General features: G+C 39.1%; 1 protein-coding gene across 3 annotated transcripts in view; it reads right to left on the reverse strand.

Moving 5' to 3' along the window:
- Positions 1-313: 313 nt before the first annotated feature.
- Positions 314-14,035, reverse strand: part of abcc3 (ATP-binding cassette, sub-family C (CFTR/MRP), member 3) — a 42,045-nt gene continuing 28,323 nt past the window's right edge. Inside the window, exons 20-31 of one of the 3 annotated variants that reach the window (XM_027177520.2) lie at positions 13,670-13,778; positions 12,466-12,619; positions 11,946-12,153; positions 8,740-9,053; positions 6,969-7,168; positions 6,606-6,732; positions 5,934-6,035; positions 4,692-4,838; positions 4,418-4,576; positions 2,974-3,140; positions 2,344-2,538; positions 314-1,308 (exon numbers count right to left, since the gene is read on the reverse strand). In XM_027177520.2, the coding sequence (XP_027033321.1) occupies positions 1,200-1,308; positions 2,344-2,538; positions 2,974-3,140; positions 4,418-4,576; positions 4,692-4,838; positions 5,934-6,035; positions 6,606-6,732; positions 6,969-7,168; positions 8,740-9,053; positions 11,946-12,153; positions 12,466-12,619; positions 13,670-13,778 (1,991 nt within the window). In that variant the 3' untranslated portion in view covers positions 314-1,199. Of the gene's footprint in view, positions 1,309-2,343; positions 2,539-2,973; positions 3,141-4,417; positions 4,577-4,691; positions 4,839-5,933; positions 6,036-6,605; positions 6,733-6,968; positions 7,169-8,739; positions 9,054-10,052; positions 10,364-11,945; positions 12,154-12,465; positions 12,620-13,669; positions 13,779-14,035 lie in introns of those variants that run through there. The other 2 variants (XM_027177521.2, XM_047817442.1) reach the window with 2 other exon arrangements.

Below are 14,035 nucleotides of genomic sequence, written 5' to 3' on the forward strand. Positions count from 1 at the left end.
CTTCTGATAGAGCAATTAAGGTTGGTCAAACCTTCTGATGGAGCAATTAAGGTTGGTCAAACCTTCTGATGCAGGAATTGGGGTTGGACAAACCTTCTGATAGACTGATTGGGGTTGGTCAAACCATCTGATAGATTGATTCATGTGGGTCAAACCTTCTGATGGAGTGATTGTGGTTGGACAAACCTTCTGCTGGAATGATTTAGATTGGTTAAAACTTCTGATGGAGCGATTCAGGGTAGGTCAAACATGTCATGCCAACATATGGGCTAATTGGGAAAACTTGATGAAAAAAGGTGAAGCACAGAATGAATAAGATAATGAGTTTTAATCTATAATATAATTATACACAAAGTGAATTACATAATAAAATTTTAAAGATATTGTGAATTATTCACCAAATATTTCTGTTTCTCAAGTTTATTAAAATCTCTCATAGTGTTTTTCTGATTCTCTATCAACATATCATCATATATTTGCTTACAGATTAAATACAATACACATGAAAATTACTGTTTTATGATTCAGAAACTAGATATCCTGTGTGGTCACATGTTCGCAGCATACAATGTATAAAATCGTTCAGAATCTATTCAGCTTAACCAGTTAAAGCTGTTCTGAATCTAAATCTGAATCAAATTAGTCATGGAGCAAACCGTTCAAAGCTGGTTCATATGCAGTGTAAATGTAGCTGCTGAAGGAAGAAACAGATATGATCCCTTTAACTCGTACATATTAAAAAAGATGGCCTCAATATTAATGCGTCTCTGCTGAAGTCTAACGGATCTGAAACACGGATCCAGCTTCAAACATCTCAGAGCTGATTGTCATGTTCAATGCTGAAAAAATGTTTGGTCACACAACTTTGGATCTTCCTCATGACAACAAAATAATCTGGACTACAGCTAAATGTAACACAGTCCAACATCGATAATAAAATATGAACTACACAAAAAAATGGCACCTTATTTCAACAGCATTTTTCCCCATTGCAAAGCCTCGAAAGTAAATTAAATAATGTCGTACAAAAATAGACTGGTTCATCATGAAAATGAAGTGGCCAAAGTAACAGTAGCACTGCAGTTCATATAAAACAACAAGAAAAAAACAATTACAAATCCAGCTGAGTAAGAAAACAAAATACATTCAATGTCTCTCTGTGGATGAAGGCACGGTTGTGTTTCCTAATCTTTGCAGGCTCACACCAACCCTGCATCTTTAGCCATGCCATGGAATATTCCTTTCTGTGCAATAAGGTTCGCTGGTGTGTCAAACTCTGCTATCTGTCCTTTGTCAAGCACCAGAACTCTGTGGAGGAAAAAAGAATGTGTTTAGAAACAAATGTGTTAAGTAAAGTAAAATATTATGAATAAATAAGGTCTAAAAGATCTCTTTTTGGGATTCTTGCCAAATCTCACCTACTACTTAATCCTTTCCCAACAACCTGATGAGACAAAGGCTATGTTTATATATCCAGCGACTCGTAGCGACAAAGATACTGGAGACCATTCATTTTCAATAAGAGCTGGCGACTTCTGACAACAAACCAGATTCGTTGTAAAGTTGAATGCTAATTGCGCCACCCGATTAGAAATATTGTTACTATGGAAACCATTGGTTGATGACGGCAGAGTACTGTACAGTGAAACAATATAGTTTTCCTGTGATTGACAGGAGCGCGAGTACTTGAGTATATTATCCCTCCTACCCAGAGTTTGCTCTCTTGACTGCTAAGGCTTGCAAATGCTGTGGCATCGTCGGGATTTAAACTCACGACATCCTGATGTAAGAATGTAATTTACATTTACATTAATTGCATTTGTCAGATACTATACCTTTATCTAAAGTGATGTAGAAAAGTGCTTTGGAGTCCCTATTAATGAATACATTAACACTGGTTCACTAGGTTACAGACTTAGGAGACCATCAACCTAAAACTCTGATCAGGGTTTTTAATTTTTTTTAAATAACCCACATATAAAAATGGAAAATAAGAGCTAATTGAAGTGTTTCAGGAAGAGGAAGGACTTCACTCCTTGTTTGAAGATGGCCAGTGTCTCGGTGGCTGTTCGAACAGTGGCTGCTCAGACATCTATGGAAAGTTCATTCCACCACCTCGGTGCCAGAGCAGAAAAGAGACTTGCTGTGTACCTACAGCTTACCCTGAGAAACTATGCCAAACTACTGTATGTTAACTTCTGTTATAATGTCGAAGGCTTCAAAATCTGATCCGCTGAACCGCATTTGAAGCTAATGTAAAACCTTCTATATATGTTCACGTGTACACATGCACCACAATATCCGAATTGGGTATTAATGGGCCAGTTGTGAAAGCAGTCCTACCTTGTGTAGTCCATGATGGTGTTGAGTCTGTGAGCGATGGTGAAAACTGTGCAGTCCTCGAACTGTGTGCGGATTGTGGACTGGATAAGATCATCTGTCTCCAAGTCAACAGCAGCTGTGGCTTCATCGAGGACGAGGATTCTGGTCTTCCTTAGCAAGGCTCGAGCCAAACACACAAGCTGCCTCTGTCCCACACTACCCACACACACACACACACACACCAAGAATATAGTAACTATGAGCTCATAAGCATCAACTCTACTGTAACAATCAAGCATTAGACTAATACAAACTGATGAGTGACTCATAATCTTAGTTCTTCATCTGTCTTTACTTGCTGCTAATGGACATTTAAAAAAGACTCATTTGCATAGAACATGTTTGTAGCTACAGTATACTACCTACACACTCCTGTGCCTTAGAGATAATGCTACTCCATAACATTATTATGTTAGATTAGCTTACCTGGGTTGACATTTTAATCTGTACAATGTCTGTTGCTTATAGTTTAACTGCTGAGAATTAGTTTGGGATTAGTTAGAATTAGTTTTAGTTTGGGTTCTATCTACCTGAATCATATGAACTGAACTGATTTTGTTGGTGTTACACTGTACGTTGTACATGTTGTACCTTAAATTCTCTCCTCCTTCCGAGCACTCCAGCTCCAGCTTAGCTGGCTGGTTGTTGACAAACTTGTGTAGGTGAGACAGTTTCAGAGCGTTCCATAGATCATCATCAGTGTATTTTTCAAAAGGGTCGAGGTTCATCCTTAAGGTCCCGGAGAACAGAACCGGTTCCTGTGAACAGTAGATTAAATGTCACATTAAATCTGTACAGGTCACATCGTATTAATAAGTTATACAAAACGACCGACAACAAGGCAGAATGAAAACCAAACATGTAAACATGTACTGTACGGTGGCAACCACTGGACAAAATACATTCACAAGAATAGATGAAAACATAAATCTCTGTAGCAAACGAGTTCACTTTTATGAAAAGTGCCAATAATTCTGAAGAGCACTATATTAAGGGAACGGTTTTAAATGAAGTATAATATACATGAATCATTTTAATTCATCTTTCAAGAACGTCTGGATAAGATGAATAAGATTGTCAGGCACATCTTTTTTCTTTTAAGACATCCTAATCTGTTATTGTTACATTTTGAATGCGAGGAAAATTCTTCTGCTCACACTGTAAAGCTGTATTTCATTTCAGAGGCAATCGATATTGCTTTGATTCTTCTCAGCTAAGTTCATTCATCACCTCTGGTTAGTTTCAGTTGCTTTTTTTTTATCTTATTGATTTTACTCTTACAAAAGTTTTGCTGTTTCTATTTTAAAACCAGAATCCATGATTTCTATGGAGTGTGACACTTTTCTTTGTCTTACCTTACATACCAATCTAAAATCCTTCCTCTAAATGCTAATTATATAAATAGCTAAAATGCTATGCTAAAAATCCAACAAAATCTGTATTCTTGAACCTTATACTACAGGAAACCTTCGACAACATATTGTGTATCGATAATTATCAATTAAAATGACCTCAATCCACTGTCATTCGAGCAGCATTATGTAGTGTATTTGTGTTAACTCTACTATTATTGAAGCAATCTTTAACACTGTATACCCAAGTCTGAGTTTAGCAAAGGGGCAAATGAGGACAGGTGGATCACATGGTTAGAAGGTGAATTTGTAGGAACAAAAGTGAATTAGGGTCACAAGAACAGGAATTATTGCAGAAAACAAAGGACAAACCCAAAATGTTAACAATCTGGAACGTGAACTCGCAGCAAATTAGCTACAGTTGTGTTTGGAGTCAAGCATGCTAATTAGCCACTGATAAACATTTCAAGATGTTTTGTGAGTCTAAAGCTGCTTTGGATCATACGTTTTTGCCAGCATGAAATTTTTTGGCAATCAGACCAGATTCTTTTTTTTTTTTTTTGTGGACACAGTAAAACCCAACATGAGAGAAATATTAATATAACAATAAATACCGTTTTCAAAGCCGTGTTTAAATTAAAACAGATTGCATGGGGCGGGTGATAGAGAGAAAAGTGTTAGACCTGGGGGATGATGGTGAGTTTGGATCTGAGGTCGTGTAGGCCGATCTCTGCAATCTTGACACCGTCTATGCTAATTTCTCCCTTTGCTGCCTCCAGCAGACGAAACAGACACAATGTCATGGAGGACTTGCCTGCTCCGGTCCTACCCACAATGCCAATCTGCAAACAAACACATATTTTCCACTGACTAAAAAAATTTGCTCTTTGAGGTTTTTTTTAATGTAGGTCTAGTAAGTCCAGGAAGCAAACTTTGTATCTGTGCTGCATGACTGACCTTTTCTCCTCCTTTCACCTTGAGGGAAATGTTCTTCAGCACCAAGTCGAGTTCCTCCCGATACCTCACACTGTAGTCTGTAAACTCCACATTGCCCTCAGCAGGCCAGTCAGGTGAAGGCTTTTTGTCCTCTACATCCCACGGTGCCTACACAAACGCATAAGTTGCAAATGATTTCATCAGAAAGTTACACCATATCCAAACATCAACCATTTCTGAATAATCACTATTTAATCAAATTCTATTTGAATCAAACAAGTAGATTAGTCGTATTTACATATGTGTCAATAAGTTAAATACTTATATTTCTTATGTAACTAAGGTAAAAGATGTAGACTGCAGCGAGTCGGGGCATGGTTTAGTGGTCAAACCTCAACCTTTACTTTTTGAATAATGTGATAAAAGAAAACTAAAGTTCAATTTCAACTTGAGCTCGCTGAGTTTCTCCAGTTGTCAACTGTGACTTGATACAAGGATGTACAAAGAGTTTTACACTGATTGGGATGGAGAAGTCATCTATAAAAGATCATTAGCTAGTCCACTGCACTATAATTGGTTATTTCTAGAAAGCTTGCCAAAAAGGATCACAGCACATTTGTTTGAAGTTTAAACGATCAATAAAAGTTTCCAGATGACAAAAAAAAAAAGACTAATTTCCATATACACTGTATCGTCATGATCATCATCACGGTCATGATCATCATCATAATCATCACAGACATGATCATCATCATAGACATCATCACAGTAATAATCGTCATCATGGTCATGATCATCATCATGATCATCATCACAGTCATGATCATCATCACAGACATCATCACAGTAATAATCATCATCACGGTCATGATCATCATCATAGACATCATCACAGTAATGATCATCATCACGGTCATGATCATCATCATAATCATCATCACGGTCATCATCATCATCATAGACATCATCACAGTAATAATCATCATCACGGTCATGATCATCATCATAGACATCATCACAGTAATGATCATCATCACGGTCATGATCATCATCATAATCATCATCACGGTCATGATCATCATCATAGACATCATCACAGTAATAATCATCATCACGGTCATGATCATCATCTTAATCATCATCACAGTCATGATCATCATCACAGACATCATCACAGACATCATCACGGTCATGATCATCATGATCTAGACTCATTTTTGAAACAAAAATGCTATAAGGGTTTTTATAAGTCAGACAGTCTACCTCAGGTGGCGTCTCAGAGTACTCCTTCACTCTCTCTACTGCAACAATGTTGCTCTCAAGGTCAGAAGTCATTCTCACCATCCAGTTCAGGGACATGGTGACCTGTTGAACCGGGAAAGTGGAAATCAGTCAAATGTGATATGAAGTCAGACTAAACAAAAATAAAGTTGTACCAAACAACTTTAAAGGGAGGTCTGACTTGAGTGGATTTTTTTCCCACAAAGAGGCTGATGTGTTAGACAGCTGTAAAAACACTGCAGTACTAACGTCTTGAGGCTAATTGTTTTATTGCTTCGGGTTAAAAAGTCAATGTTGAAGAACTGAGACATATGCGAGATATACGACAAACCTGACGAATATATTTACAGTCTAGATGTCATTTAAGAATTAAAAAAATCTTTCTGCATGAATATCAGCTTCGTGACCGTAACAACTGACTGTACAAGAAAAAAATATCTGATTACATTACAATATTCCACAGAGCTGTTCAGTGATGTCTACAACATTAGAAATCATATTCAAGACTTTTATTTATTCCATATCTACTGTAAATATGACATCTGCAAGCACAAAGCATGAACGGATTTCCATAAGCGATACATACATGGTCATGTTCGCCTACATGTGCTATTTACTACAAAGCTGCTTTAGAGAACTGTTTTGCTGCAGTACCTGCAGGGCGTAAGTGACAGACAGCCCCACCAGTCCTTCGCTGAGACTGTCCTTCCCGATGACAGCAAACAGAGCAGCAAACAACACGATGCAATTTCCAATAAACTCGATCCGAACCCCCAACCACCTGAATACATCAAAACACACCACTGTCATTCCACATAAAAAAAAACAATAATAATTGGAAAAAAAAAAAATGGGACGGCTTTGAGCATTAGCCATTTGAGCATGTGAATGGTGCGGCTAAGTAAGCATCACTGGTGGTCTTGCCGGAGACATTACTGCGAGAGAAAATTTGGCAAGATTTTCAAGCTGAACATCTGCAAACAATCATTCATCCAGAGGGATTGAGGCCAGACCTACCTGTTGGAAACGATACCAGGGTAGTAACTCTTTTGGTTCTCATCCACTCTCAAATCACTCAAGTAAACAAAAGATGTGTTGAGCCTGTACGCACGGATCACACTAGCGCCGGTGATGGTCTCCGAAAAATGCGAGTATATGGGAGATCTACTGACCGACTCCAGCCTCTTTAGCTGCCGTGACGTGGCTACATAAAATCTCTACAGGACAGATGAAGTGAACAGAGACACACACAGAATGTTTAATATCTATGAACATGAATACAGTACAGTTTTTATATCACAGTGTACAGTGGGGTGAGGATTCCAAAAACACCATACTAGTTCAGCCATGAGACCTTCTTAACCCCTTAATCATTTTAGTGAAACTTTTTTGAAAACTGAACGGGAAATGTTTTTCAGTTTCATACTTTTGTTAAAAATTAATTTTATTTTCTATTCTTAAAGATATTAAAATATTTGTATATTTCACAGATGAAACAAAATTGTCTATCCCAACACACCCATGCTGCACTACAGACAACTTAGAGATACCAGAGAGTCTGCAACACATGTATATGGACTGGGGAGGAAACCCCCAAAACACAGGGATGACAGACGAGGATATCGACCCCCAAACTCAAGTTGTGAGGTTAAATGTGCAAACATCTAAGCCACTTTGTTTTAAATAATATATGAATCATCAGTACTGAAACCTCTACAGATGCTTTCTGGAATCCTCAGCATGTTCACTGACAATTATCAAACAATACAGAAAAAACATCATAATAGAATCATAATATCATTGTGTATTCAGTTATGAACATTTTAATCAATCTCAAAGAGGCTGTTTTGGGGATTGATTAAAATGTTAATATATTGATTGATTTATATATATATATATAAAGAAAGAGAGAGAGAGAGAGATTGATTCTGGATTGTTGACATGTCATGCAATGCTGAAGCCACACCAAAAGCGAGGTAAAAAAAGCATAGAATCAAAAAGGAGAAAGGGGAAAGTCATGTAAATGTAGTATGGGTTTGTTATGGAACTTTTATACTATACAACAGAGGCACATACAGACATATCAAAAATCATTGTTGTTGTTGCTCTTAAAAGGCTTATTGGAAGACATATATGTCCTCCATTTTCTCAGATAGGCCTCTTTGTAGAGCATTAAAGATGTCAGGTCAGTCTGTGGTCAGTCTGAATAAGGTTTAGTATGAGTGTTGCTCTTGGAACTGAGCTGAAGGTCAATGAGATGTTTCAGATCTAAAACTGAGTGCTTATTGATCACAAGCATCCTTCAAGGCCATGTGAGACGATATTAGTGATTATGATTGTAACGATATACCACATGTTAAATAGAGATTAGTCTGGCTCAAGACTCGAGCCAACCAAGGGGACAAAGGCGACACGTCGGATAAATCAAACCTGAAAAAGGATATGATTATGATTTTATACGTAGGTCTCAACTCCCACAGCAGACTACTCCTACAAACAGCTGTTCTTTATGCACATCCGCTAAACATCTCTGGATAGAATTGAATCTCACCAGTAAAGTAAATTGATACTGATATTTATTTTGTACCATTGAATCAGGGACAAGCCAATTCAATTTAAAAAGAGGTTTCATGGTGCATTAGTCTGCCCCACTTGGAGCTGAATAAAGAACAACTGAAGATTAAAACACTCCCAAAGGACAACCACACTACAGCGTGTACTACTGTGACAGTGGCTAAAACATACACATGTTAGCATGCTGCATTAATGAGTTAATGTTCCTATTTACCTGGACCCACCAATAGAACATCATTAACGGCACTATGACTATGAAGAACATAGGGGTGAGGGCAGAGCATATGACCAGCACAGTGACTGTGTACCAGAAAGTGCGCATCCAGATATCAACATTTTCTGGAATGAGACAGTCTATTGTGTCCACATCCTTGCCGAAGCGATTCAAAACGCGCCCTGAGGGGTTGGACTCAAAAAAGGCCGGCGGTGCCCTCAGAACTGCGCCCAGCATGTGGAGGTGGGTGAAGTGGGCAGCCTTCAGCATACCGTAGGCACGGCTCAGTAACGAGTTGGCCAGTATCAGCACACCTGTGTGGAGGGGAGGGGAGGGCACATTCAATCAGCTGATCAGTGGACTCTCACACGCATTTGTTCGAAGACGGAATGAAAAAAAAACAAACAAAAAAACACGGACATGTATGGAGAGCTTGTTCTCTACACACACAGAGCGTTCAGGTGTTCAAAAACTCCTCAAGAACCTCTCAGCAATGCTCGAAAATTCAGTAATGACACTAGGGGGTGTTTTTTTGGGCTTGGTATAATATGTCTGAGATATTTGGAAGGAATGAACAAAAAAGACCCACATGTGAAGTCTTGCCGGTATGTCATCCATCAAAATGAGTTCAAAAAATGAAAGGATGAATTGCAAACATATGAATAATGCTCTGTGCTTCACATCTGAGTGCCGATATCTGAAATGGAAAGTCTACTCTACATTTCTTAATAATAATTTTTGTATTCTTTATTGCCTAAATGAAACAAACAACAACAACAACAATAATAATAACAACATTAATAATAATAATACTGATGTAATGCCATGTTTCCGCCACCAGGGGTCAGTAACGCATCAGGAATCCTAGAAAACTAGGCTGTACTTTCACATAAATCCTGAGGCTGAGGACTGAACAATAAAAACCAAAACGTGTGTGCCTGTGTGTGAGTGTGTGTGTGTGTGTGTGTGTGTGTGTGTGTGTGTGTGTGTGTGTGTGTGTGTGTGTGTGTGTGTGTGTGTGCGTGTGTGTGTGAGTGTGTGTGTGTGAACATGCAAGCAAACAGACAAGGCAGGAAGTGGGCTGGCAAATGGAGGGAGGAAATGAACTCGTTTTGAGAGGGGAGGAGAGACAGAAAGAGAAAGCGAGTAGAAGAGAGCATAGGGGAAAAGAAAGGAAAAGAATTGAGTAGAAAGGAGAGTGGAAAAGGAAAGGGAGATCACAGAAAACTCCTCTATTTCAAAAGGAAGAAGACAAATGAAAACATTATTGAGGATTCCTTCAGTTCAGCTAATGTTGTGGAAAAACACAATACCTGCACAAAGACGTAAATTATAGCCAAAGGGACAATGACCACAGCAAAGAATGGGGTGTTTGAAATGATAACAATCACGGTGGAGAGGGTGGCAAAAAAAGTGCCTAGGAACATAAGGATAGTGGAGGGCAAGGTCTCGTCGATCACGTAAATATCTTTGGAGAAGCGGTTGATGATCCGCCCTATAGGTGTAGTATCGAAGAAAGACTGTGGGCTGTGAAATTTGTTGTCCAGCAGGCCCTGGTGCAGCTTGCGGGCAGCCTGGATTTTCCCCAGGGCCAGAGTAAAGGAAGAGGACATGACCAGGAGGCCTGCCACAGAGAGAGGAAGGGTTTGAGAGAGTCACTACACTACAGACCTGTTGGGGAAAGTAGGTTAGGGAGTATTTATGGCAGCGAGAGAAGGTTTGGGTTGAGGTTGGATATGAATTATTACAGATTACAAAGCAGGAACACAAGGCAACGAACAATCTCTGGAAAAAAAAAATAAATAAAAATATGAAGAATTTGTGCATGGCGTGTTCAGTTGTAGTAATGCTGAGGTGAGTGAAGTGCAAGAATATCATCATAAATCACTTTTTTTTATACCTAACTGTTGTCTTTTATCATAATGGTTAAAGGGATACATGTAAATCCAACATTTATCTCAGGAATTTATACATTTCTTAAAAACTGCTTGGTGACAATCCCCCTAGTTAAAAGCTCTAGAATTGAATTAGTGTTCAAAATAGCGAAATACACTTTATTAGGAACATGTTCCTGTAATTATTGCTTCTTCCTGTAATTATCCAATCAGCATATCACGTGTCAGCAGTCAGACCATCACATATAGCTTCATCATGCAAGAGATTCGATTAATGTTCACGTATGTTTCCAAATAACAAAATGGAGAAAATATCTGTGGAAGGGCTACAACAACATAAGATCCACATCAGATTCCACTCGTGTCAGCCAAAGACTGGAAACTGAGGCTACAGTGTGGAGACACACACTGAAACCGGATAGTTTAAAAAAGAATGTGTGTCTGCTGGTGTCAGCGGAATGAGGTGCCTCAGGTGGGGATTAAAATCAGACCCAAATGCATGGATAGAGAAAGCAGTTTTAATATAATAACAAAATCATTACACACAAGAAACAAAGAACATGGTGAGACAGCATGGGGGGAGCGAGGAACATGACGAGGCAACATGGGGGGAGTGAGGAACATGACGAGGCAACATGGGGGGAGTGAGGAACATGACGAGGCAACATGGGGGGAGTGAGGAACATGACGAGGCAACATGGGGGGAGCGAGGAACATGACGAGGCAACATGGGGGGAGTGAGGAACATGACGAATCAACATTGGGAGAGGGAGGAGCATGATGAGACAACGTGGGGGGAGCGAGGAACATGATGAGACAGCATTTGGGGAGCGAGGAGCATGACGAGGCAACATGGGGGAGCATGACGAGGCAACAGTTGGCAGTAAGAAATCACTCAAATAAGAGTTTTTCTCCATTCGGATGTTTGATGTGAATATTATCTGAAGCTTTCACATGATTGCCTGATTGGATAATTGCATGAATAAACAGATGTATAGGTGTTCCTAATAAAGTGGTACATTAGGCTCCCAACCCAGAAGCATCTGACATGTACATGTGAAGAACACGCTAACAAACTGCACACACTCAGCGACACCTGAGCTCACGACTGAAACCGTATCCAATTCGCAAAAATATCTCTAACTGATTCTGTTGCATATATTTAGAAACTTTTCATCCTGAACTCTATTTGAAGAAAATCAACCATTAATCAACTACAACGTTTGAGCATTTACAAGCTCCCTCTTATCAGTATAATGCCATGTGATACACACCTGCAGAAACATCTCAAACCTTAAACCTGTGCCCTACCTTGTGCAATGCCCAGTGCTGCATACACCCCCACTCTCATCTGTGTATTTTCTTCTCTGTTGTTCATCTTGGTGTCAGTAGTCCACATGGCGAGCCAGATGTTAGCACCGATAGATGCTGCGCTCTGAGCGGCGTACAGGAAGCAGATGAGTAGGGACATTAAAGGTCCCACAGCTTTCACATATTCCCAGTAAACCTTGATTTTCACCTAAATGAAGCAGGAAATAGACATACTATTAATACTGTATTCTAGAGTGCCAACTCTGTTTGTAAACTAACACATCCTCTTTATTTCCTGTATATAAAGCACATCCTGTTTAACCCTTTTTACCAGAACGCGGATGCTCCATTACACCAGCAGCAATGAAAAATATTTATAAAACACTACAAATTCTTAAAGCACGGTCATACTGTTACATGACAAAGAAACTCTGGTCTCTGAATGAATAATAAAGTTTGATAATCGGACGTTCTCAAAATTCCGTACAGATTTTGATTAAACAAAAGAATGAGCACCGACCCGGCCAGTCTCTGTAGTCTCAGCCTGGATGAGCTTCTGCACTTTGGACTCCTTCTCCGGCGGTGGCTCTCCATGTCTCTTCTCGCTGAGGCGACGCTTACGGACCGATTTCGTCCTCGGGTTCTCCATATCATTAGACATGATGCTGATTTGTCTGTGAGTAGAACCGGTAAGAATCCTAACTAATATATATCTAGTAATCGATTTAATTCAGTATTATATTTAAAATGTATAGTGATTTTAATGGGACATTTTTGAAAAGCAGCTTCACATGAATATAAAATTTCTGAATATAAGTTTAAGAAATAATTTATGCCTAATGTACAAGCCAGAGGTAACGGTGGTAGTCTGTGTGACACCAGATAACAATAATTATAACAATTACCTTTCTATAACTGTACACTACGGCTGTGGCCAAAGGTTTTGAGATATTAATTTTCACAAAATCTGCTGCTTCGGTGTTTTTAGATCTTGTTGTCAGATGTTACTATGCTATACTAAAGTATAATTACAAGCACTAAGTTTATGCAAAGAGTCATTTGCAGTGTTGACCCTTCTTATTTAAGACCTCTCTAATTCGCCCTGGCATGATGTCAATCAACTTCTGGGCCACACCCTGACTGATGGCAGCTCGTTCTTACATAATCAATGCTTGGAGTTTGTAAGACTTTGTGGGTTTTTGTTTGTCCACCCGCCTATCGAGGATTGACCACAAATTCTCAATGGGATTTTGGTTTTGTTCCCCTTATTTTTGTATCCCTTTATGTCAGAGTGCTCCATCATGCTGGAAAAGGCATTGATCTTCACAAAAATGTTCTTGGATGGTTTGGAGAAAACCTCTTGTAGGAGGTTTTTGTGCCGTTCTTTATTCATGGCTAGGTTCTTACAGTAGGTTAAATTGTGAGTGTGTCCACTCCTTTGGCTGAGGAGCAACCCCACACACGAATGGTCTCAAGATGCTTTACTATTGGCATGAAGGAGGACTGATCGTAGTGCTTAAAAGTTCTCCTCCGGACAAGGTTTCTTCCGGATGCCCCAAACAAACACATATGGAATTCAAAGAAAATGACTTTACTTATGGGATGGAAGACCAGTAATGATCCACGTACTGAAGTACCACACTGCATGCCTGCTTATGTGTTGATTTATGAATAAGAAAGTATAAAGCTCAAGTCTATGCTATGCTAAAAGGCATAGAGCTTACCTCATAAACTGTCTTCGAGCCTCATTGACTGCAGGTTCTTGGTCCACCATATCAGTGTGGATACTGAGAGCATCATCGGGGAATAACTCTTCCTCGTCAATCAACACTTCTACAGCAGATAATCCAGTAAGTCATATCAAAGAGATAATGACAACAAGTCAGGCTAAAGCATAATGTTGGATCATTTCAATAACCGTAAGATGTTACAGGTCCAAATACAGGTCATGTGACAAGTAATAGATTGAGAATTATTTATAAAAAATTGCATGTTGTCCAATATCCGTGATTTCGTCCCCATCAGCTTTAGTAGCACACCTCAATGTCAACAGGGTTTGTCTTAAAGTATAGATAAATATAATAAAACAA

Source organism: Tachysurus fulvidraco, chromosome 8, assembly GCF_022655615.1.
Source record: "Tachysurus fulvidraco isolate hzauxx_2018 chromosome 8, HZAU_PFXX_2.0, whole genome shotgun sequence".
NCBI classification, from domain to species: Eukaryota; Metazoa; Chordata; class Actinopteri; order Siluriformes; family Bagridae; genus Tachysurus; species Tachysurus fulvidraco.